The 23,086-nt window shown below is 46.7% G+C and overlaps 2 protein-coding genes across 2 annotated transcripts; one reads left to right on the top strand and one right to left on the bottom strand.

Moving 5' to 3' along the window:
- Window positions 1-3,085: 3,085 nt before the first annotated feature.
- LOC121645731 lies at window positions 3,086-6,693 on the top strand. Its single transcript, XM_041994379.1, has 5 exons — window positions 3,086-3,202; window positions 3,966-4,706; window positions 4,778-4,854; window positions 5,090-5,335; window positions 5,412-6,693. The coding sequence occupies exons 2-5, from the start codon at window positions 3,971-3,973 to the stop codon at window positions 5,661-5,663; spliced, it is 1,311 nt and encodes a 436-aa protein (XP_041850313.1). The 5' UTR covers window positions 3,086-3,202; window positions 3,966-3,970; the 3' UTR covers window positions 5,664-6,693.
- Window positions 6,694-14,296: 7,603 nt separating this feature from the next.
- abcf3 (ATP-binding cassette, sub-family F (GCN20), member 3) lies at window positions 14,297-20,343 on the bottom strand. The gene is made up of 20 exons (XM_041994375.1): window positions 20,216-20,343; window positions 19,662-19,886; window positions 19,477-19,532; window positions 18,593-18,690; window positions 18,398-18,520; window positions 18,060-18,326; window positions 17,607-17,687; window positions 17,414-17,473; window positions 17,275-17,331; window positions 17,168-17,190; window positions 17,033-17,088; window positions 16,759-16,959; window positions 16,599-16,675; window positions 16,468-16,512; window positions 16,184-16,316; window positions 15,983-16,071; window positions 15,807-15,898; window positions 15,598-15,730; window positions 15,396-15,483; window positions 14,297-14,720 (listed from the first exon to the last, which is right to left on the bottom strand). The coding sequence occupies exons 1-20, from the start codon at window positions 20,286-20,288 to the stop codon at window positions 14,562-14,564; spliced, it is 2,136 nt and encodes a 711-aa protein (XP_041850309.1). The 5' UTR covers window positions 20,289-20,343; the 3' UTR covers window positions 14,297-14,561.
- Window positions 20,344-23,086: the final 2,743 nt, after the last annotated feature.

Genomic DNA, 23,086 nt, shown 5'->3' on the forward strand with positions numbered 1-23,086 from the left:
AGCTCTGGTCTTCATGGAGGTCTGGTCTTCATGGAGGTCTGGTCCTCATGGAGGTCTGGTCTTCATGGAGGTCTGGTCTTCATAGAGCTCTGGTCTTCATGGAGGTCTGGTCTTCATGGAGGTCTGGTCCTCATGGAGCTCTGGTCTTCATGGAGGTCTGGTCTTCATGGAGCTCTGGTCTTCATGGAGGTCTGGTCTTCATAGAGGGCTGGTCTTCATGTAGGTCTGGTCTTCATGGAGGTCTGGTCTTCATAGAGGTCTGGTCTTCATAGAGCTCTGGTCTTCATGGTGGTCTGGTCTTCATGGAGGTCTTGTCATCATGGAGGTCTGGTCATCATGGAGCTCTGGTCTTCATGGAGGTCTGGTCTTCATAGAGGTCTGGTCTTCATAGAGCTCTGGTCTTCATGGTGGTCTGGTCTTCATGGAGGTCTTGTCATCATGGAGGTCTGGTCATCATGGAGCTCTGGTCATCATGGAGCTCTGGTCATCATGGAGGTCTGGTCTTCATGGAGCTCTGGTCCTCATGGAGGTCTGGTCTTCATGGAGGTCTGGTCATCATGGAGGTCTGGTCTTCATGGAGCTCTGGTCCTCATGGAGGTCTGGTCTTCATGGAGCTCTGGTCTTCATGAAGCTCTGGTCTTCATGGAGGTCTGGTCTTCATGGAGCTCTGGTCTTCATGAAGCTCTGGTCTTCATGGAGGTCTGGTCTTCATGGAGGTCTGGTCATCATGGAGGTCTGGTCTTCATGAAGCTCTGGTCTTCATGGAGGTCTGGTCATCATGGAGGTCTGGTCATCATGGAGGTCTGGTCTTCATGGAGGTCTGGTCTTCATGGAGCTCTGGTCTTCATGAAGCTCTGGTCTTCATGGAGGTCTGGTCATCATGGAGGTCTGGTCTTCATGGAGGTCTGGTCTTCATGGAGCTCTGGTCTTCATGGAGGTCTGGTCTTCATGGAGGTCTGGTCATCATGAAGGTCTGGTCATCATGGAGGTCTGGTCTTCATGGAGGTCTGGTCTTCATGGAGGTCTGGTCATCATGAAGGTCTGGTCATCATGGAGGTCTGGTCTTCATGGAGGTCTGGTCATCATGGAGGTCTGGTCATCATGGAGCTCTGGTCTTCATGGAGGTCTGGTCTTCATGGAGGTCTGGTCTTCATGGAGGTCTGGTCTTCATGGAGGTCTGGTCTTGTTGGTCCTCTTGGTGACTAATTTAAACATAGTTTAAAGTTTTTACTGCTGGTTCTATTATTTCAGGGTGAAATTTTCTCTATGTCGTTTTTATTATCGCGTCTTCATTTTCTCTATTTTCTTCTATTAAAATTTATCTGTTTAACGTCATGCTGCTGTTTTTATTCTGACTGTCAAACTTCTTTAACAATCATGTTTCTATTCAGTGTTTTTCTCCAAGCTGGTTATTTATGTTCTTAAGAAGCAACCAAGACTCTCATCCTCTGATCAGCTGATCTCCATCTTCTCCAGCCTCTCTGGTCTGGATCTGAAGCTTTCCTCTCCAGCATCAGAAGTCCTCTTCATGGTCTGTAGATCTCCAGGGTCTGCATCCCGGTGGACTCCATGGTCTGTAGATCTCCAGGGTCTGCATCCTGGTGGACTCCATGGTCTGTAGATCTCCAGGGTCTGCATCCTGGTGGACTCCATGGTCTGTAGATCTCCAGGGTCTGCATCCTGGTGGACTTCATGGTCTCTGTCCTCAGCTGATGGTCTTCTTCGTCCTGCAGACCTGCAGCATTTGTGGGAGGACCTGATGTGTCCTAGAAGCAGGGATGGTGTCCAGTCTGAGCCTCCATCATTCCTGAAGCTGGTTGACCTTCAGCCACGTTAGTTATTAAAACTAGTTAATCTGAACCACTTCATCCAACCAGTTACCATCCATCAGGTCTCAGAGAGTCTTGGTGTTTACCTGCATCTTTAAAATCCTTCACGCTGTTTTATATAAAGATGATTAAATAAAATAAACTCTGATCAAACACAAACAGATGAACTCGTTTCTATTTCCCTCCATCTTTGTCTCTAGTTTACAAGTGAAATGTGAAAACAGCGACTTTAAAAAGACAAATAAAGAATCTTCATTAACATTTCTTACACAATAAAAACAACATAAATAAAAACGCCGACAGCAACCAGCATGAAGGGAGACGGTGGAGGAAGTGGTTCGTGTCACCGCTGCCACCGACCGTCCGATGCCTCCGTCACATCCTCAACCTGCTGCCCCAGCCTGGCAGCCTTTCACACACACACACACACACTCCCATTTTACCAAAGATGACAGCAAAGACCACACACAGCTGTTTACTAGCAACAACCAACATGGCGGGCCACCCACAATGCACTGCTGCTATCCGCGTGTGGCGTCAGCTGACACAGACCGACCAGGAGTAGAGATGGGATTTATGGCTCTTTGAAGGGAGCCGGATCTTGAGGAGCCGTTCCTTTCAAAGAGCCATTCAAAAGACTGGATCGTTCTCACAATGTCTTACAAAAAATAAAGCAATCAAAACATGTACCTGTATGAATTCTACTATACAACATTAAAAAATTATAGGAACAAATAGATAAAAAAGGATAAACCTGAGCAGCATATTCTAGTAAATGTTTTTGATAGAACTCACAGTATTTGTTTCCAAACAATTCTTTGCCCATAGATGCTTCACATGAATGGAGCGTGACTTCTATGATGTCACAAATGTTATTTATTTTTCATTTTACTCACCTGTACTACTTCTTATTTACTTATTCATTCATTTATTTATTCATTCAGTCATTTTTAGCTGGAGGGGGGGGTTGGGCTTGGCGTGTGTGTGTGTTTATACGTGTGACTGTGTTTTTATTCTTGTGTTTTTAATCATGTAAAGAACTTTGTGTTGCCTGTGGCATGAAAAGTGCCTTACAAATAAAGTTTTTTTTTATTTGATTTGATGAAGGCAGTGTCAAAAATTTGTACATGAAAAGAATGGCTCACAAATGAACGACTCACAGCTGTGAATCGGTTCCCATCGTTCATTTAAAAGTCGTTCCAAAGAATCGATTCGTTCATGAACGTCACATCTCTAACCAGGAGTGACGAGGGAGACATGTCCCGGACATGTTGGTGAACCGGGTGTGTCTCGTGTTTATGACTCATCACCAACTTTCATCTCTGCCTTCAGTCGGACGCGCCACGAACTGGATCTAAATGCTCCGCGTGCAGGTGAGTTCGGTTCCGACCCGACAGGTAGATGAAGACGTGAAGTCTGGAAACTTCAAGCTGATCTCGCGGTAAATTCTGAGACTCGCCACCGGACCGATCCTCCGGTTTGAACCTGATTTAACCTGAACCGGAACTTTAATCCTCACACAAGCGGACATTCCTGAGAAATTCGGCCACGCTGGTGATTTATTGCAGCGTCCTGATTGGTCTGTTTTGGTCTCGTGCGGGAAGAACCGGAAGCGCGTTCATGTTAAAGTGTACCGACAGCTGTGTTCAACAGATCAAAGCGAACCTACCGACAGGTTCTGGTTCACCAGACCACCGTGAAACGGTTGTTTGAGGTCAGACCGGAGTCCGGACCCGGGTTCTGATCTGGGACCGTCCTGAGTTTTCTCATATGATAGATACGGGTCTAAAGCAGAAGTTTGAGGTCGACATGCTGGGGAAAACCCCTCTGAAATCCCGCGAGCCGTCATAACATCCGGTTAGCAGCTTCAAAATAAGAGCTTAACTTTACGTAAATGTAATGACGTCACATTCCACGTGTCTGTCTTTGGATTGACTTCATATTTTAAAAAAAAGCATATTTAAATAGTTTTTCAAACCGGAAGTTCTGACTTCTACCAAAGTAAAAGCTCGGGATCTTTCAGACCCAGGGTGAAGCTCTGACCCGCTGGAACCGGATCGGAGCCTCTTAGAACGTCTTCAGGTTTTGGTTTCATGTCACTAACCGATTCTTTTTCTTTACCTTCTTCGGACTCAGACCCCATGAACATGCAGAACCAGAACACCAAGCAGACGTCCTCACAAACCAGTACGCCCCAGAAACCGGTTCTTCCACAGGTCTGGTACCATCCCTCAATCCATGCTCCAGGAGGCGGAGCTTCAGCCAGAACCAGCCAAACTCAGAGGACTAGACCAAAAGCTGCGGACCTTCCTCAGACTAGGGCTGACACCAAGGCGGTCCAGAAGAACCAGAACACAAAGCAGAGTTCCTCACAAACCAGTATGCCCCAGAAACGGGTCCTCCCTCAGGTCCAGTACCACCCTTCCATCCATGTTCCACAAGGTCAAGCTTCAGCCAGAACCACCAGGAAAACCAGAACCAGCCAAACCCAGAGGGCTGGACCTGGACCTGCGCATCCCCCTCAGACCAGGACCATCACCAAGACAGTCCAGGAGAACCAGAACATTGAGACTCGTCTTCCAACTAGACCAGGTCCTGAAGCAGCTGCAGTGCATCCAGATCCTCGTCATGAAGAGGCACATGGAGACGGAGCTCCTCCCAGACCTGAGCAGGTCCCTCTGGACCTGAGGGTCCACCTGGACAGGTGTGTGGTGGAGAAGGTGGAAGCTCTGACCCGTGGACAGAGACTGAACCAGGACTGGTTTGCCTGGCGGAAGAACCGGATCACGGCCTCAGTAGCTCACTGCATTGCCCACAGCCGCTTCGCTAACGGGAAGAGCCAAACCCCGCCCCCTTCCTACCTGGCTGCAATCACAGGTAGGCCACGCCCACTCACACCTGTACCTGCTGGTTCTGGTCAGTAGTAACGCACCTATCCGACCCCACAGGTGAAGGAGCCAGAATCCAGACCCGAGCCATGAGCTGGGGGGTCCAGATGGAGGCTGAGGCAGTCCGACAGTACCAGGTGGGTTCCATCTTCATCATCTTCATCTTCATCAGTCTCATAAAGCGACTTCGGTTCCACAGAATCAGAACCAAGTCCGAAGTGACAGGAAGAGACGAAGTACAAGTTTTTTTTTTTCTTTTTTAAACCAAAATAAATCATAAAAAAAAGATGAAAAGATTAAAAATAAAAGTTCCTTCACTTTATTTATTTTTTCGGTGAATGACGCTTTGATCGGCTTCGCTTCCTGGCGCAGCGGCTGAAGTCGGCGGCGCTGGGCCGGCAGGTCCAGGTTCGGGACTGCGGCCTCTTCATCGACGCCCACCGACCCTGGTTGGCCGCCAGTCCCGACGGCATCGTGACGGACGGACCAACCGGCCAATCGCTGCTCTGCTTGGAGGTGAAATGTCCCTTCAAACATCGACACCGACGGCTGGAGGACGCCTGCAGGGACGACCCCGCCTTCTGTCTGGAGGTCCAGGACGGGCAGGAGCCGGGTCAGGTAAGACCAGAATTCACAGAACCAGGAGACCATCCAGTCTCGGGTCGGTTCTGATGTCCCCATGTCCTCCTTCCAGCCTCCATCCTACCGTCTGAAGACGTCTCACAGCTACTTCACTCAGATCCAGTGTCAGCTGGCGGTGACGGGCCTGACCCGGGCCGAGCTTGTCGTCTTCACCCTGAAGGAGACCGCTATCGTCCCCGTGACCTTTGACCCTGAGCTGTGGGAGGACACGCTGTCCAAACTGGAGACGTTCTACAGGGACGCTGTCCTGCCTCAGATCAGGAAGAAGAAGGAGCAGGACGGAGCCCAGAGTCCAGAACTGTAGGCTCCGGCTCCGCATTTACCACAACGCAGCCAACCACGTCTGGACTCACAGAGACCAGATCCAGAACAAACTGGGACCTGATTGCTGATCAAAAGTTATCGGTTTCTGTTCCGACATAATAAACCGAGTGATGACTCTGTTCAATAAACCAGCTGTGATCATCACAGCGCCTCCCGCTGGAACCTCACATCCAGACCCAGATCGTAGTCTTCCTCAGCTCAGCTGGATGATGGACATCTTCGTTTCTTCCTACTTTTGAGAAAAAGAGGTTTTTGGGTTGGACACTAGAAGTTTCCAGATGAAAGTGGTCTGGGGTCTGGAGGACCTGCTGGTCCACACATTGAGTTGCAGTTTTTCAATAATCCACTAGGTGGCACTGTCGCAGAAAAACCCCTCAGGGGCCTGGACGTGCAGGTCTCCGGGCTTCTGGCTTAATAAATAGGAAATCCATGGAGTTTGTTCTACATTTATTAGATGACTCTGGGAATCTTCTGACTCGGCCGGTTCAGGTTTAATAAGGTAATAAAAACCTTTAACGCTGATCTGAAGCAGCTGGAACGTGTTCGTCCTACAGCGACAGAACCATCTTTAAAAATCACAGCTTGTACGTTTGTGGACGAAAACTGTAACAACTCATTTCTAAGGACCTCACAAAACGGGATTTTCCATCTCGACTGAAAAGAAAACGTTTGTTTAGCTCCCAACTTTCCTCCCAAATGTCTCCTCTAACGGTTGAAATGATCCGAGGAGACTTCGGCGAACGTTCACACCAAACGAGTAATAATGTAAAAATATATAAACTATCAAAGGCTCCGCTGTTGTCCAGTCGTAGACTCATTAACCCCTTAAAATCCACAAATACCAAATATTACAGAGTTAATGCCACCGTTTAACAAACATGCTCTATGTGATCCCTCAGATCCTTCAGATCCCTCAGATCCTTCAGATCCTTCAGATCCCTCAGATCCTTCAGATCCCTCAGATCCCTCAGATCCCTCAGATCCTTCAGATCCCTCAGATCCTTCAGATCCTTCAGATCCCTCAGATCCTTCAGATCCCTCAGATCCCTCAGATCCCTCAGATCCTTCAGATCCCTCAGATCCTTCAGATCCCTCAGATCCCTCAGATCCCTCAGATCCTTCAGATCCCTCAGATCCTTCAGATCCCTCAGATCCCAGGCGCTGTTGCATGAGGTAGAATGTAGACGCGTCTCTTACAAGCTCCTACAAGGTTGATATTGTAAACTCAGTATAACTGACAAACAAACAACAGCTTTAAGACAACAATGGCGGCTTCACATACTCGTAACCAGTCGGCAAAACAACAACGTAACCCTGCTTAATCAAGCACGCCGTGGGCTGCGGTGGCTAGCTCGGCTGCACTCGACTACCAGTAATTCGCTAACACCGCAGATGTTCTCCGACTCACTCACCTCCCTCCAAGACTCTCTCTGTGCAAAGATTGGTGCTGCCATTCAGACGCTGCGTAGACTCCGTGAGGAGCGAGCTGTCAACGGCGATCACCAGCATACAGGCCTCATTAGCACCACCCGACTGAAGGAGCTGGAGAAAGCTGCCGAATATACCGGTGACTGCACCACCATCTCTCTACTTCAAGGTGATGTGAAGGAGCTGTGGGTAAGTGGGAGGATTTGGAGGCCTTCCAGGTGAAATAATTTGCGGCTTATGGGTGTTGAGGAAGGACTGGAGAACAGGCAGCCTACACAGTTTGTGTCTTTTGAAAGATGTCCTGAACCTGAGCGAAGCCCCATTGCTGGACAGAGTCCACAGATCACCACATCCAAAACCACAACCTGGAGACCCCCGTGTGTGTTTATCTTGCGTGTGCAGGGATGAAATAGTTCCTGCTTCAGAGGGAAGACGCTCCATATTTATCCCGACTACACCACGGGCGTGATGAGGAAAAGAGCGCCGTTTGGAGACGTGAACAAGAAGCTGAGATCCATAGATGAAGCCAATGGGCTGCGATTTCCGGCTACACTCCGTGTTACTCTCCTGGGGAATAAGGAACGTACTTTCCCGCCCTAACAATGGACTTCATCAACAGCGAGACACACAACGCCAATCCAAGGACGAGACACAACCCACATCCTCTTCCCCCAGACATGAATACAGCGGCTGGACTTTGCTGCTTGAAGGACCTTCCCGCTGTGGTCCAGCGTTGCTGCTCTTACATGTGTGGACAGCAAGTAGGCGAGCTTCTCCGTCTCCTTCTTCCCTGTCATCATTTGTTGCATGGCACACTTATAATCCTGTGGAACGCTGTAGGTTTGGTAAACTACCAGCAATTTTCAGATGCATTATTGGGCCGCTAATATCTGACCTCCATCGGCTGTATGAGGATCCAGGTGCCCCCTCGTGGTGCATACTTAAAGCTAGATCACGTGCTCCGTCTTCACTGTCAGCAGTAACCTGTGCACCTCTAACCTCAGACACCGCACCATATACAAGGAATATTTTAGTCAGAACTACACTTAGAATATGGAAGCAGGTCCGTCGGCATGATGGATGCCACAATTTTTCACCGTAATCCCCAAGACATGCAAATCATATACGGTCTGACTTTTGAAAAAGTGCCCAAGTTTGCGCAGGCGATGGAAGCTGCTAATAGAGACACTGTGGACTTGCAGGGTGTGGCAGAACATTCGAGATCCATTGGAAACGGGATCTGTAAACAAGATGGAGGATGCCCTTGAAAAGCCTCGGCAAGACTGAAAAAAGTGCTACAGGTGTGGCGGAATGAGCCACTTGGCCAAAGACTGCAGGTCTGCCGCTGAAAAGTGCCACAGTTGTGGTAAGGTGGGACACATCAAGAGGGCCTGCAGAGTGAAAATGGATAAAAGAGAGAGGGAGACAAAGATCACCTCCAGACGCTGGGTGGAGTGCTGCATCGACTAGAGAAGGCAGGACTGCGCCTAAAGAGGAGCAAGTGTCAGTTTATGGAGAAGGAAGTAAATTTTTAGGACATCGAGTGGACCAGACACCGTTACAGGAGGCTCGAGCCCAAAATCAGCGACGGAGCTCAGAGCGTACTTGGGCTTGTTGAACTTTTAAAATAAGTTCCTATCAAGCGTGTCGACCCTGTTGGATCCCCTGAGGAAGGACGAACCATGGTGCTGGGGACCGGAACACGAGAGGGTTTTCTAAAAGTCGAAAGGGCTGCTACATTCAAGCAGTGTGTTAGCATGATGGAAAGAAAGAACTGATGCTTCTCCTTATGGAGTGTTAGCTCACCGTATGCCAGATGGTCAGGAGAAACCTACTGGTTTTGCATCCCGGACGCTTACTGTGTCAGAAAAGAACTACTTGCATGTGGTGGCCTCACATGGACACTGACATTGAGAATAAGGTAAAGTCATGTACTGCATGTACCTCAAAGTGCTCCGTTCCATCCGTGGAGAAGGCTGCACATAGATTACGCTGGTCCCTTTATGGGTAAAGTGTTTTTAGTTATAGTGGATGCACATTCAAAATGGCTAGATGTGTACCCAGTGGCTTCAGCTACGTCTACAACCACAATAAACAGCTTCAGTACACAAGGCATCCCTGAAATGGTTGTCGGACAACGCCCAGCGTTTTGTCAGTGACCAAACTAAAGAGTTTATGACAAGAAATGGAATCACACATGTCACATCGGCTCCCTACCACCCCTCCTCTAACGGCTTCGCTGAAAGAGCTGTGCAGACTTTTAAAGAGCTTTTAAAAAGCACGGGAGACTCGTTGGAGACAAAGCTAAGCAGGGCTCTGTTTAGTTACCGCATCACACCACAGTCAACAACGGGAAAGTCTCCAGCAGAGCTGATGATGGGCAGGAGGTTACCATGCACACTGGACCTGATACATCCAGATTTAAAACAGAAAGGTGCTGAAAAACAAGCAAGCGAAAAACTGTACCATGACAAACACGCCAAAGGACGCAACTTTGTTGGGGGAGATCCTGTATCTACAAGAAACTTTGGAGGTGGACCAAAATGGATTCCAGGACTAATACAGAAAATGACAGGACCTGTTTCCGACACAGAGCTGTTGGGAAAGGGTAAAGTGAGCAGGCGACATGTGGATCACCTGTTGAGCAGACTGGAGCAAAACCTACCTACCGTGATGCCAGATGGCCTACAGGATGAGCACATGACATCTTCATCAGTGATAGGCAGCACATCTCAGGAAGCACGTTCTGAGAAAGAGGAGGACCAGGGCACATCGTGGGTGACCGATGCATCTGGTGACTGAGCACACTCAGAGTCCTCCAGCACATACGAGAGACTGTGTTTGGTGACATATAACTATATAGATGCTTTTTTTTTTAAAAAAAGGGTTATAATGGTGACCGTTATCCCAGCTGTAACTGCAAGTTTGGCAATAAAGTTGGTTCTAAAGACAAGCAGTCGTTCCTCCATCTACTCATTGTAACGAACATATTACACATACATGTGTCCTTTTTACTAAATACCTACCACACACTGTCTCACGTTTACTCACCAGTTTTTTTTTAATTATTATTGGTTGGATTTCTTTATTTTTCGGGTCTCTGTATGTTTGTATGTTCTGTTCATGATAAAGGAAAGAAGCTTAAATAAAGTTGTAAAAATGAAAATCCTGATTTTTCTTCGTGTTTTATCTGAGCATGCTCTCCAGGAGTATTGATCTCAAACATGCGTCTGGCAGGGTCGGAGTAGCCGTGGAGGTGCTGGCGTTTCTCGGTTTCTGTACCTACGTCAGCTTTAGAAACGAGGCTCCTGGTCTGTTGCCTTCACTGTCTGTGAAAACTGGAAACTTTCCTGCTTCCAAACTGAGGTCGGGAGGCGGAGGAGACGGGATTCCTCCTGGGGAAGCTGCAGCTTCAGGGTTCGTAAGTTTTACTTTTGGAAAACCTTTTTTCTGTTGTTACTCTCAAATTCTGAAGAGTCTTTCTTTATTCTTGTGGTACAAATCTAATCCCACAGATCAGCTCATTAAACACTCGATCCAACCTGATGAACCAATGAAACCAACAGTGAGGGACAGACATGAGGCCCATCATGAGAATAAAGACGGAGGACCTACGAACATGTCCGGACTGAGCGTGTGCAGAGACCAAACAATTAAAAACGGGTTGGTTGGACCTGGGCGCTATCAGCAACCCGTCTGGAACCAGGGACTGTGGTCCTGGAGTTCTGCTGCCAGTGAGAAACTCTGTCCGGCTTCAGACTGCACCAGAAAACGTAACCATAAAAGATGGCGGATGCAGCCAGAGCGACGAGCTGCAGGCTTCCTGCTTTTGCTCTCCCTTCTGCTGCATTCTTCCTCTTTTTTCTTTGATTTGTACATTAATTTTTCCTCTTTTCTACTTACAAATCCACCCACAGTAGCTTTTTAATACCTATAAATCTCTGGGACTAAAGCATTTTAACAGAAACTGCAGCATCTTTCATAGCTCTTTAATCTGCAGCGCTCTGTGTGTGTGGTGTAAATTATTATCTACTTTGTGTCAGTAGGTAACTTTACATCTGAGCAGACAAGAATTACATGTGGAGTTCCCCAAGGTTCCATCCTGGGGCCTCTTCTGTTTAACATCTACATGCTCCCACTGGCACAGGTCATAAAGAACAACTTTAGTTACCATAGCTACGCAGATGACACACAGGTATATATTACAATGTCACCAGGAGGCCGAGGCCCCGTACAGGCTCTTGGTAAATGCAATGAGGAGATTAATGACTGGATGTGTCTGAACTTTCTCCAGTTAAACAAAAACTAAACTGAGGTGATGGTTTTTGGAGCCAAAGAGAAACAATTAAATACATTTTATTTCTATGACAAGGTGAAGTCATCTGATATATTGATTTAAGGCAAGTATTATGTCATGTTCAATTTGGAAAAAAAGAGAATGTATGGTAGAAAAGGACAAAAACTCGTCATTGTGTACCAGATGTAAATTGAATGTTTGTAGAAATGCTAAATAAAAGTTAAAAAAAAAAGAAAAAGAAAAAAGAACATATCAAGAGTAAAAGATGTGATGTCTCAGCAGGACCTGGAAAAACTAGTCCAGCTTCCATCTTTAGTCGGCTTGATTATTGTAACAGTGTTTTTACAGGTTCTACCTAAAACATCAGTCAGACACCTGCAGCTGATCCAGAACTCTGCTGCTCCAGTCCTCACTAAGACCAAGAAAGTGGACCACATCAGTCCAGCTCTGAGGTCTTTACACTGGCTGCCGGTCCGTCAGAGGATAGACTTTAAAGTTCTGCTGCTGGTCTAGAAAGCTCTGAATGGTTTAGGACCAAAAATACATCAGAGACCTCTTGACCCAGTATGAACCTACCAGAACCCTCAGGTCATCTGGATCCAGGTTCTTATCAGTTCCAGAGTCAGAACCAGACATGGAGAAGCTGCATTCAGCTTCTATGCTCCACATGTCTGGAACAAACTCCCAGAAAGCCTCAGATCAGCTGAAACACTCAGTTTATTTAGATCCAGGTTAAAGACCCACCTGTTCTCTGCTGCATGGACTAGTTTTTATTTACAGTCCAGATCTGGATCTGGTTCTTTCAGCTGGAATCTTAACTTTATTTCTTTGTTTGAGCTTTTTTCTTTCTGTTTTGTGTAACTAATGTTACATTTTTTAATCTTTTTTTTCTAATACACTTATATTTTTCCTGGACCTTGATGTAATGTTTTATGTAAAGCACTTTGAATACGAATAAATCTGCCTTGCCGACTACGATGACGACAGAGCTTGGTGCTGATTGGTTTAACCTCCGGTTTTCTGCCGGGACTTTCATGCAACGCTCCCAGTAATAAATCCGTTTCTGTGTTGTTACCAGGCTCCAGCATGGTTTCTAACAGTCTTGGTGGGGCTGGCAATTAATCGATCAATCGAATTTTCCATTTTGAAAATTAAAATCGAAAATTGGATTTTTTTGCTTCAGCATCGCAGCCTCCGAGTTATCACACCGAGAGAAATATGAAGCAGAGCTGGAGCTCATGTCAACGTAACACATGCAATACTTTCACAAGCCTCTATGATCTGGATTTGTTTCATTCAAAGACCCACAAAACCCGGACTTACTGGTGTGTTCCCGCCTTTCCTCATGTCATCCACGGCCATCCTAACCCTGAATAATAATAATCATCATCTTCATAATAATAATAATAATAATAATAATACATTGTGGTTCTAGCTGCCTTTCAGACCCTCAGCACATAAACTATACGAAGGAACAGAAGTGAAAGAAATGAAGTGGAACCCACAGCGCAGATCTGGATCCATCAGGTCCCGTCCTGGTCCAGGACTGAAGGGCAGGCTGTAGCCTGCATTTATTTCTACCACATCCAACTGTTCCCGTTTCTTTCACCGGCTCTGAACCCGCCGCTTGTTGTTGTTGTTGTTGTTGTTGTTGTTGGCATTAAAGTTTAGTAAATGTGAGGATGAACGTTTACCAGACTGCTGACCTTCATGTTGCACCTGAACAGGTAAATTACTGGTCCAGCACCAGTTCCTGTAGCTGAGCAACAACGCTGTCAGCTCTGAACAGGAACCCGGTGCAACGGCCAGAAAGACCTCCTTGTTCCACTGAATACTGGATCAGATCTGGACCAGAAGCACCTCCTCGTTCCAGCGGGAACTGGATCAGATCTGGACCAGGAGAACCTCCTCGTTCCAGCGGGAACTGGATCAGATCTGGACCAGGAAAACCACCTCGTTCCAGCGGGAACTGGATCAGATCTGGACCAGGAAAACCACCTCGTTCCAGCGGGAACTAGATCAGATCTGGACCAGGAGAACCTCCTCGTTCCTGCGGGAACTGGATCAGATCTGGACCAGGAGAACCTCCTCGTTCCTGCGGGAACTGGATCAGATCTGGATCAGGAAAACCACCTCGTTCCTGCGGGAACTGGATCAGATCTGGACCAGGAGAACCTCCTCGTTCCTGCGGGAACTGGATCAGATATGGACCAGGAGAACCTCCTCGTTCCTGCGGGAACTGGATCAGATCTGGACCAGGAGAACCTCCTCGTTCCTGCGGGAACTGGATCAGATCTGGACTAGGAGAACCTCCTCGTTCCTGCGGGAACTGGATCAGATCTGGATCAGGAAAACCACCTCGTTCCAGCGGGAACTGGATCAGATCTGGACCAGGAGAACCTCCTCGTTCCTGCGGGAACTGGATCAGAACTTCTCTCAGAACAGGGATTTGGACGAGTCCACGCTGGTCAGGAACTACGAAGGTGACTAACCACGCGGTTAATCACTGAACCATTACTGAAGGAACTCCAGCCTCGCTGCACCATGACATGGTCCTGAAGGAAAACGGGGATCTCCTCGGCATCGATCGCATCCGCAGTGACGAAGCAAACGCCGCGAGATCTTCCACCCTGGTAGTCGTCATGGCAACGAACATGTCCGACGTGGCTATGCTGCTTTTATAGTCCGCCCCGACATCCCGTGAAGTCCGACGGTAGATAGACGCCATCTGTCTGAACGGGCCTCATGTTTCTGGTCCTCCTCCTTAATGACATCACAAAGGAGCAGAGCACTGATTGGCTGGCAGATAGAACAGAAAGATCCTGCAAACCAGTTGGTTCCTGAACGCCTCACTGAAACTGATGAAGATGAAGAAGAGAAACTGAACACATGATCTGATGTTTTTATTTGTCTCTGAATGCTGAGTCATGTTTATTCAACAGTCTGGTCCACGTCCCTCTGAGGTCACCGTGACCTCATCAGCTGTCTCCAAACAACCAATCATCTTCCAGCGGATCACGGGAGCAGGTGAGACAGTTCAGAGTAGAAACCGTCCTCTGGTGTGCTCTGACAGCTGATTGGCTGCCGGTACAGGTGTCGTTGTGGGGTGGGCGGTGTTACTGGTGGTGTGGTCAGTCCTCAGTGGGCGGGGCCTCACAGGTAACCCTCCTTCCTGAACTGTTCATGGAGGATGTCTCGGTACTCGTCGAAGCCGCCGTCGACGTGGTGAACTTTCCCGCCTTCACACACCCACAGCTCCCGACACACCAACCGGATCAGACGCTCGTCATGTGACACCAGGATAAGTCCACCCTGAAACAGATGACATCACACAGGTCAGACACCTGACACACCTGTCCTCTGAAAGACAACCAGGACTGCTGCAGGAAGACGAAGCCTTACTCTGTCCGACGCCAACAAAAACCTGGCTGTTAAATTGGATTCTGATTTTAAGCCTGACAGTCAGACAAAGACGAGCTGAAGGCAGCCGAAGTGAAGCCGGTTATTCCGAAGCAGCACTTGGAGACGGTTATCCGTGCCTCTATAAGCAGCCGGCCGGGCCGCTGTGATGGGAGTTAGTCTTCCACTGCTCGACTTTTAACCGGCATGAACACGTCTCCGGTTTAGCGTCGCTCCATTGGCTGCCTGTTTATTTTAGAATCCAGCTTAAAACCATTTTATTAGTTTTTAAATCTCTTCGTGGTCTTGCACCACCCTCCCTCGCTGAGCTCCTTCACCCGTACGCACCTTCACGCTCTTTCAGATCAGCTGACCAGCGGCTCCTGATGGTGCCGGGAACAGAGCGTAAGCTCCGAGGAGATCCGGTCTTTGCTGGTGCTCTGCCTCCTCCTCTCAGCCTGATTTTAGGTCTCTTCTTAAATCTCACGTTTTCCTTGGATTTCTTACACACTGGAATTTTGCTTCTGTTTTAACCGGAGCTCTGGGTGTTTCTGAAGTGCTTTATAAATAAAGTTGGACTGGACTCACCTTGAACTTGTTGAGAGCTTTAGCCAGAGCCTCGATGGTCTCCATGTCCAGGTGGTTGGTGGGTTCGTCCAGGATGTAGAAGTTTGGACTGGAGGACAGAGACAACCTTCATCATCATTATTGCCTCATTATCTTCATCATCCTCATACTCATCATCTTTGTAATTGTCATCATCCTCTTAGTAAGCCCCCCCCCCCGTTACCATGGCATCGTCATCTGAGCGAAGGCGACCCGACTCTTCTGTCCTCCCGACAGACTGGCGACCGGCCTCATGGCGAGCTCCCCGGAGATGCCGTACCCTCCCAGCTGGTGGCGGTACTCCTCCTCCGTCCGACCTGGACACAAACAGCCAATCAGGGCTCAGTGTGGAGGTGCTGCCTATGTTGTAGTTTCTGTTGTTGCTATGGTTACCAGGAAACTTGTTGAGCAGCAGCTCTACAGAGCACACGTTCAGGTCCAGCTGGTCCACGTGATGCTGGCTGAAGTATCCGATCTTCAAGTTCCTGACAGGAGACAGAAACAGACCAAATCTGGGATCAGGTTCTGTCCAGACCACCACAGGAGGCGATCCCACATAGCCGTCTCACCTGTGAGCCTGTCTGACTCCGCCCACTGGCGTCAGCTCGCCCATCAGCAGTTTGAGGATGGTGGTCTTACCGGCGCCATTTTCACCAACCTGCCAGGAAACAGCCGGATTATCCACTGATGTGACTGCTTACATGATATCTGCTGCACTTTGAACCGTCCAATCAGAGTTCAGAACGCTTCCCGATCACAATGACACGTACGATACAGATCCGAGAGTCAAGGTCAGCTGACAGGTTGAGTCCAGAGAACAGCGGCTGGTCGGGAGAGTAGCAAAACTCCACCTCATCCAGCTGGAGGATCGGAGGAGAAAGCTTCTCAAAGTTATCTGGAAACCTGCAGACACAAAACCAGCTGATCAGACCCCAAAACCAGCTGATCAGACCCCAAAACCAGCTGATCAGACCCCAAAACCAGCTGATCAGACCCCAACACCAGCTGATCAGACCCCAACATCAAATCTGACCTGGTTCCAGTCTCTCCTTACCTTAACGTCACCTCTGTTTCCTTCTCGATGGGCTTCAGCTCTGGTCTGCAGGAACAAACAACTGTTACCATGACAACAGACTGCTCTCTTTCTCTCTCTCACACACACACACACACACCGTAAGTACTCACAGCTTCTCCAGCAGCTTCAGTTTACTCTGGACCTGAGCAGCCCGGTTGGCATTGTACCGAAACCGGTCTATGAAGACCTGAAACACAAACCCAGAGATCAGGTTCTGGGACCTCGGACTGGACCGGACCCCCAGCACCGACAGGCTCCGCCCCCTTCTACCTGTATGTGCTGTCTGTACTGCAGCTGGGCCTCGTACTCCCTCTGCTGGTTCTTCAGTCTGTCCTCTTTGGTTTTCAGGAAGTTCTCGTAGTCGCCACGGTAACTGTCCAGTCTCTGGGAGTGCAGGTGGATGATGTCGGTTGCCACAGCGTTCAGGAAGTTTCTGTCGTGGGAGACGACCAAGATGGTGGACTGCCACGTCTGGGGGGAGGGGATCAGACGGTGTTAGCTAAACATTCCATTGTTTCCGATGGGGAATGCTAAAGCTTCAGACCTGCAGGTAGTTCTCCAACCACAGGATGGCTCTGACGTCCAGCATGTTGGTCGGCTCTGAAACAGAACCACAACCATCAATACCACACTACAACAGCTAGCACAGAGGTTTGGGTCGGTCCTGGTTCTGACTCACCGTCCAGCAGCAGCAGGTCGGGCCTGCAGACAGAACCAATCACAGACAGGTCAGACATCAGCAAAGAGAGCATGCTTTCTAACGAGAGAGCGGCGGCTGAAACTCACCGAGCAAACAGAGCTCTGGCCAGCGCCAGCCTCATCCTCCATCCTCCGGAGAACTCCCTAAACACACGAAACACACCTGTCTGCATGTCACTGCCTAAACAGGTGAAATAAAGGTGTGTGTGTTGGTCAGGTGACTCACTTTGTCGTCTGCTGCTGCATCTTAGGAGAAAATCCAAGACCAGCCAGGATGACGGAGGCTCTGATTGGACCAGACAAAAACAGCTGAGAAACGCCATCGCTTGTCATGTGACCAGTCGTCCGTCATTCATTAGATAATAAACAGAAGCAATGATCAGCAAAGCTAAAGCTGTGTCTGTGGTTGCCATGGTTACCGGGCTGGCGCTTTGTCAGCTTCGATCTCCTCCAGCTTTGCGTAGATCTCCGACAGTCGGACGCTCTCCATCCCGTCAGCGCTGAATCGACACGGCGAGCAGAGAAATCAGAAACACAAGAAGAAGAAGAAGCTGAGACGGAGGAAACGACGGCTGAATCTGATCAGCGCCACCTGGTGGTGAAGGTAACTACAGTTCACCGACGGTTACCACGGTGAAATACTGTTAGTATAACTTGATTCCAGACGTTAGTTTCTATGATTCCAGATGTTATCTATCAGCCTTCCAGCTGAGACGTTCCTCAGTTCCAGGTTTTCAGATCCCAAACCAACTGAAGCAGCCTCTGTCTGAAACCAGAGACTGCTTCTCATTAAAACCGAGGAACCTCATGTGATGATGTCATCATGATGATGTCAGCACTGCCAGCTGACTGGACAGCTGCAGGTTTCTTACATCCCGTTGGCGATGCGTGCGTTCAGCGTCCTCTCCTCGTCCAGCAGCCCCTCCCTCAGCGTGTCGCTCTCCAGGACGCTCTGCAGCGCCGCCGTCTCGTCCCCCTCCACTTCCTGTTCCACATGCAGGATGGAGATGTGGGCCGGCACGCGGAGGTTCCGGCTCGCCAGCATCTTCAGCAGCGTCGTCTTCCCCAGGCCGTTCCGGCCAATCAGGCCGTACCGCCGGCCGTACGCCAGAGAAAGCTCCGCCCCCTGCAGCAGACACCTGAACACACACACACAACGGTGAGAGTGAGCTCTGATTGGCTGCCGTCTCCCCTGGCTACGCGTCCTCACCTCTCTCCAAAGGACACGTCAAAGTTTTCGATGCGGATGTCGTAGCTGCGGTTCTTCCCTGACTGGTCCACCCGGCTGTCCTTCTTACTGCTGGCCTGGCTGGCCGACGCCTCCTCCAGGACGCTGAGGGACAGGGAGGACAGGTGAGAAGGGGACAGGTAAAAGGCGGCAAATGAGACAAGGTCATGAACTCACAGTGGACTGGAAGACTTCTGAGAATCCTTCTCTGTCCTCCGCTCATGTTTCGCTTTCAGCTTCGCTTCAGCCTTCTCCAACTTCTTAGCATCAACCGTCTGAGAAGACACGAAGACAGAAGGACACGGAGACACGAAGACAGAGGGACACGGAGACACGAAGACAGAAGGACACGAAGACAGAAGGACACGGAGACACGAAGACAGAAGGACACGAAGACAGAAGGACACGGAGACACGAAGACAGAAGGACACGGAGACACGAAGACAGAGGGACACGGAGACACGGAGACAGAAGGACACGAAGACAGAAGGACACGGAGACACGAAGACAGAAGGACACGGAGACACGAAGACAGAAGGAAACGGAGACACGAAGACAGAAGGACACGGAGACACGAAGAGAGAAGGACACGGATACACGAAGACAGAAGGACACGGATACACGAAGACAGAGGGACACGGAGACACGAAGACAGAAGGACACAGAGACACGAAGACAGAAGGACACGGATACACGAAGACAGAAGGACACAGAGACACGAAGACAGAAGGACATGGATACACGAAGACAGAAGGACACGGATACACGAAGACAGAAGGACACAGAGACACGAAGACAGAAGGACACGGATACACGAAGACAGAAGAACACAGAGACACGAAGACAGAAGGACATGGATACACGAAGACAGAAGGACACAGAGACACGAAGACAGAAGGACACAGAGACACGAAGACAGAAGGACACGGATACACGAAGACAGAAGGACACAGAGACACGAAGACAGAAGGACATGGAGACAAAGATTCAGAAAAGATGGTGGCAGCTTCTTCTTCTGTGGTAGATCTCTGTGAAAGTGCAGAAGAAGAACTCGGACTCACGGTGTTCTGAGGACGTTTCATCATCCAGATTCCTTGGACATCTTGTGATGCTAAAACTGAGGAGGAGACAGATCCGGATCAGAACATGGCGAGACAGGCTAGCAAGCATTGTGTTTATCCCTGAAGAAGCAGAACAGATCCAGAACCTGAACCAGAGAAGTTCTGGATGTTTCCAGCTTTCTTACCAGAGTCTGCAGAGACCTGCGACAACTGGACCGGGGCGTCCAGCAGAACCTGCTTCTGGGAGCTGTGATGATTGTTCAGTTTTAAGGTGTTGAACATCTGGAGACAGATGTCTCTGACCTCGTCCTCGTTCTTGCTGTCCGCCGAGACTTCCTGCAGGACGCCGCCGACGGCGTCAAACACCTCGTCCCCATCCTCGAAGTCCGCACCGCCACTGTCCAACACACCTGGGACACACACACACCACCATCAGAACCACCCAGAACCCCCCGGACTCCCAGAACCTCAGTCCAGAACCTCGGCTGACCTGGACATTATCAGAGATCGGAGTTCTCTGTGGTTCTGATTAGACCGGGTCATTACCGACCCTTCACCCAGTCTAAACCGGTTTCAGAGCCCCCCCACCCCTCCATGTCCCGTGCCGGGCCATGCCGTGATATCCGGTGTTTCCGCTCTGAGCTCAGTCAGCCCGGGTAGCTGAGCGGCTAACAGGCGGACTACAGGCCGCTACCGGTCCGGTCCGCCGGCGGACAGCGGCCTGGTGTCGGTCTCTCACCTGTGATGTAGTCAAAAAGCTCCGTGTCGATCTCGGGAAACTCGTTCTTTAGAATCTCCACGTACGTCGCCATGATACCCGGCCCTGGACAGCGCCGCAAAGCGCATGCGCACACATGTGACGGTACTGGGAATTGTGGGGGATGGAGTTTAAGGTTCTGAGGACGTCACGCCGCGGAATTAAAACACTATTGTAGTAACACAATACTTCAGTATTACTGTAGCAAAAACAAGGAAGCTATTAAAGTAAAAGATTACAGCAGGATAATGAAATGTGTTAAACATAATGAGCTTACTGTGTTATGACCACAGTAATTTTAGTCATAATAATAGTAATATCTTGTAGCACTAGGACAGTGTCAGTAGTCATCATATTGCGATAATATTGAATAGTATTACAACTTACACACTGCAGTACTGCAGTGTTATTGCAGTAACAATTGTATAGCTAAAGTAGTAATTTAGTTTTGTCTTACTGTAGTGATGCAGTGTCAGTTATATCGAAGATTTGAAATACACCTAAATTAAAATGATGAAACTATTACTCTTAAAAGAAAACAACATTGTTATAGTAGATTTCCTGAATAAATAATTGTCAGTCAAAATGATTCATTTAAGTTTTTATTCCAGAGGCTGTTGGCAGAAATCACCTCCCAGACCTGAAGAAGCCTCTGACTGAAACTCTGCTGTAGTATTGAAGTATTATGAGTAGTGTGTATTATGAGTTTGGTGTAATTGCTATTCTATGGTTCTAGTACAGATGTAAATAAATAACACATAACTAGCAATAACATATTGGAGTATATTTAGTAGCAGCAACACTTTAGTAACAAGAGTAGAATAAAGCAGTAATAGTATTAACTTAATTAGATTTATTAAAGTTTAATATTTATTTATTAAAGAGGGAAATTGTAATGTTGAAGTTTATTCATTACCTCTGCCATGGTGGAGATCGTGTATTCGGCAGCATCTGTCTGTCTGTCTGTCAGCAACATAACTCAGAAAGTTAAGACAGATTTTGATAAAATTTTTTGGAAGTCTCAGAAATGGAAAACATCTGGACCACCACCAGGAATGTTTTAAAGGATTCTTTACTGTGGGGAGACCTAACGCCTACAATCATTGGCAAAAGCTTTACAGTGGCAGTGGTCTGCGCTCTCTGAGTGCTTCTAGTTTATTAAATACATTATAATGCCAATAAATGATTAATAAATGAACAATTAATTAATAATAATAATAATAATAATTAATTATTATTATTAATAATAATAATAATAATTAATTATTATTATTAATAATAATAATAATATTATTATTAACATTAGCAGCCTAATGTAGTATTTGTGTGAAGGTCACATCCTCTTTCTCTCTGGGACTGTCCTCAACATTCTTGCTGCTGTGGCATGTAAGTTATTCTATTCCGGGATCAATAAGATAAGTTCAGTTCAGTTCAGTTCAGTTCAGTTCAGTTCAGATAAGATAAGATAAGATAACTTAAGATAAGTTAAGTTAAGTTAAGACAATACAAGACTAGTTAAGATAACTTAAGATAAGATAAGTTAAGTTAAGTAAAGATAAGATAAGTTAAGTTAAGACTAGTTAAGATAAGTTAAGATAACTTAAGTTAAGATAAGATAAGATAAGATAAGATAAGATAAGATAAGATAAGTTAAGATAACTTAAGTTAAGATAACTTAAGTTAAGATAAGATAAGATAAGTCAAGTCAAGTCAAGTCAAGTCAAGTCAAGACTAGTTAAGTTAAGTTAAGTTAAGATAAGATAAGTTAAGATAACTTAAGATAAGATAAGTTAAGGTAAGATAAGATAAGTTAAGTTAAGTTAAGTTAAGTTAAGTTAAGTTAAGTTAAGTTAAGATAACATAAGTTAAGATAAGATAAGATAATGTAAGATAAGATAAGATAAGATAAGATAAGATAAGTTAAGGTAAGATAAGATAAGATAAGATAAGATAAGATAAGATAAGATAAGTTAAGATAAGATAAGATAAGATAAGATAAGATAAGATAAGATAAGGTAAGGTAAGATAAGATAAGATAAGATAAGATAAGGTAAGATAAGATAAGATAAGATAAGATAAGATGAGATAAAATAAGTTAAGATAAGATAAGATAAGATAAGATAAGATAAGGTAAGGTAAGATAAGATAAGATAAGATAAGATAAGATAAGATAAGATAAGTTAAGTTAAGTTAAGTTAAGTTAAGTTAAGTTAAGTTAAGGTAAGGTAAGATAAGATAAGATAAGATAAGATAAGATAAGTTAAGGTAAGATAAGATAAGATAAGATAAGATGAGATAAAATAAGTTAAGATAAGATAAGATAAGATAAGTTAAGGTAAGATAAGATAAGATAAGATAAGATAAGATAAGATAAGATAAGATAAGATAAGATAAGTTAAGTTAAGTTAAGGTAAGGTAAGGTAAGGTAAGGTAAGATAAGATAAGATAAGTTAAGATAAGATGAGATAAAATAAGTTAATAAGATAAGATAAGTTAAGGTAAGGTAAGATAAGATAAGATAAGATAAGATAAGATAAGATAAGATAAGTTAAGATAAGATAAGCTGAGATAAAATAAGTTAATAAGATAAGATAAGTTAAGGTAAGATAAGATAAGATAAGATGAGATAAAATAAGTTAATAAGATAAGATAAGATAAGATAAGTTAAGATAAGATAAGATAAGATAAGATAAGATAAGATAAGATAAGATAAGATAAGATGAGATAAAATAAGTTAAGATAAGATAAGTTAAGGTAAGGTAAGGTAAGGTAAGATAAGATAAGATAAGATAAGATAAGATAAGATAAGATAAGATAAGTTAAGTTAAGTTAAGTTAAGTTAAGTTAAGATAA

Source organism: Melanotaenia boesemani, chromosome 9, assembly GCF_017639745.1.
Source record: "Melanotaenia boesemani isolate fMelBoe1 chromosome 9, fMelBoe1.pri, whole genome shotgun sequence".
In the NCBI taxonomy this organism is placed as follows: Eukaryota; Metazoa; Chordata; class Actinopteri; order Atheriniformes; family Melanotaeniidae; genus Melanotaenia; species Melanotaenia boesemani.

Coding starts and splice junctions, on each gene's coding strand:
- abcf3 (XM_041994375.1), bottom strand. CDS start 20,288: ATGGCGACGTACGTGGAGATTCTAAAGAACGAGTTTCCCGAGATCGAC. Junction 17,688..18,059: donor GCACGCATCGCCAACGGGAT/GTAAGAAACCTG, acceptor GTGTCGATTCAG/CGCTGACGGGATGGAGAGCG. Junction 15,484..15,597: donor GCTCAGATGACGATGCCATG/GTAACGGGGGGG, acceptor TCTGTCCTCCAG/TCCAAACTTCTACATCCTGG.
- LOC121645731 (XM_041994379.1), top strand. CDS start 3,971: ATGAACATGCAGAACCAGAACACCAAGCAGACGTCCTCACAAACCAGT. Junction 4,707..4,777: donor CTACCTGGCTGCAATCACAG/GTAGGCCACGCC, acceptor CCGACCCCACAG/GTGAAGGAGCCAGAATCCAG. Junction 4,855..5,089: donor AGGCAGTCCGACAGTACCAG/GTGGGTTCCATC, acceptor TTCCTGGCGCAG/CGGCTGAAGTCGGCGGCGCT.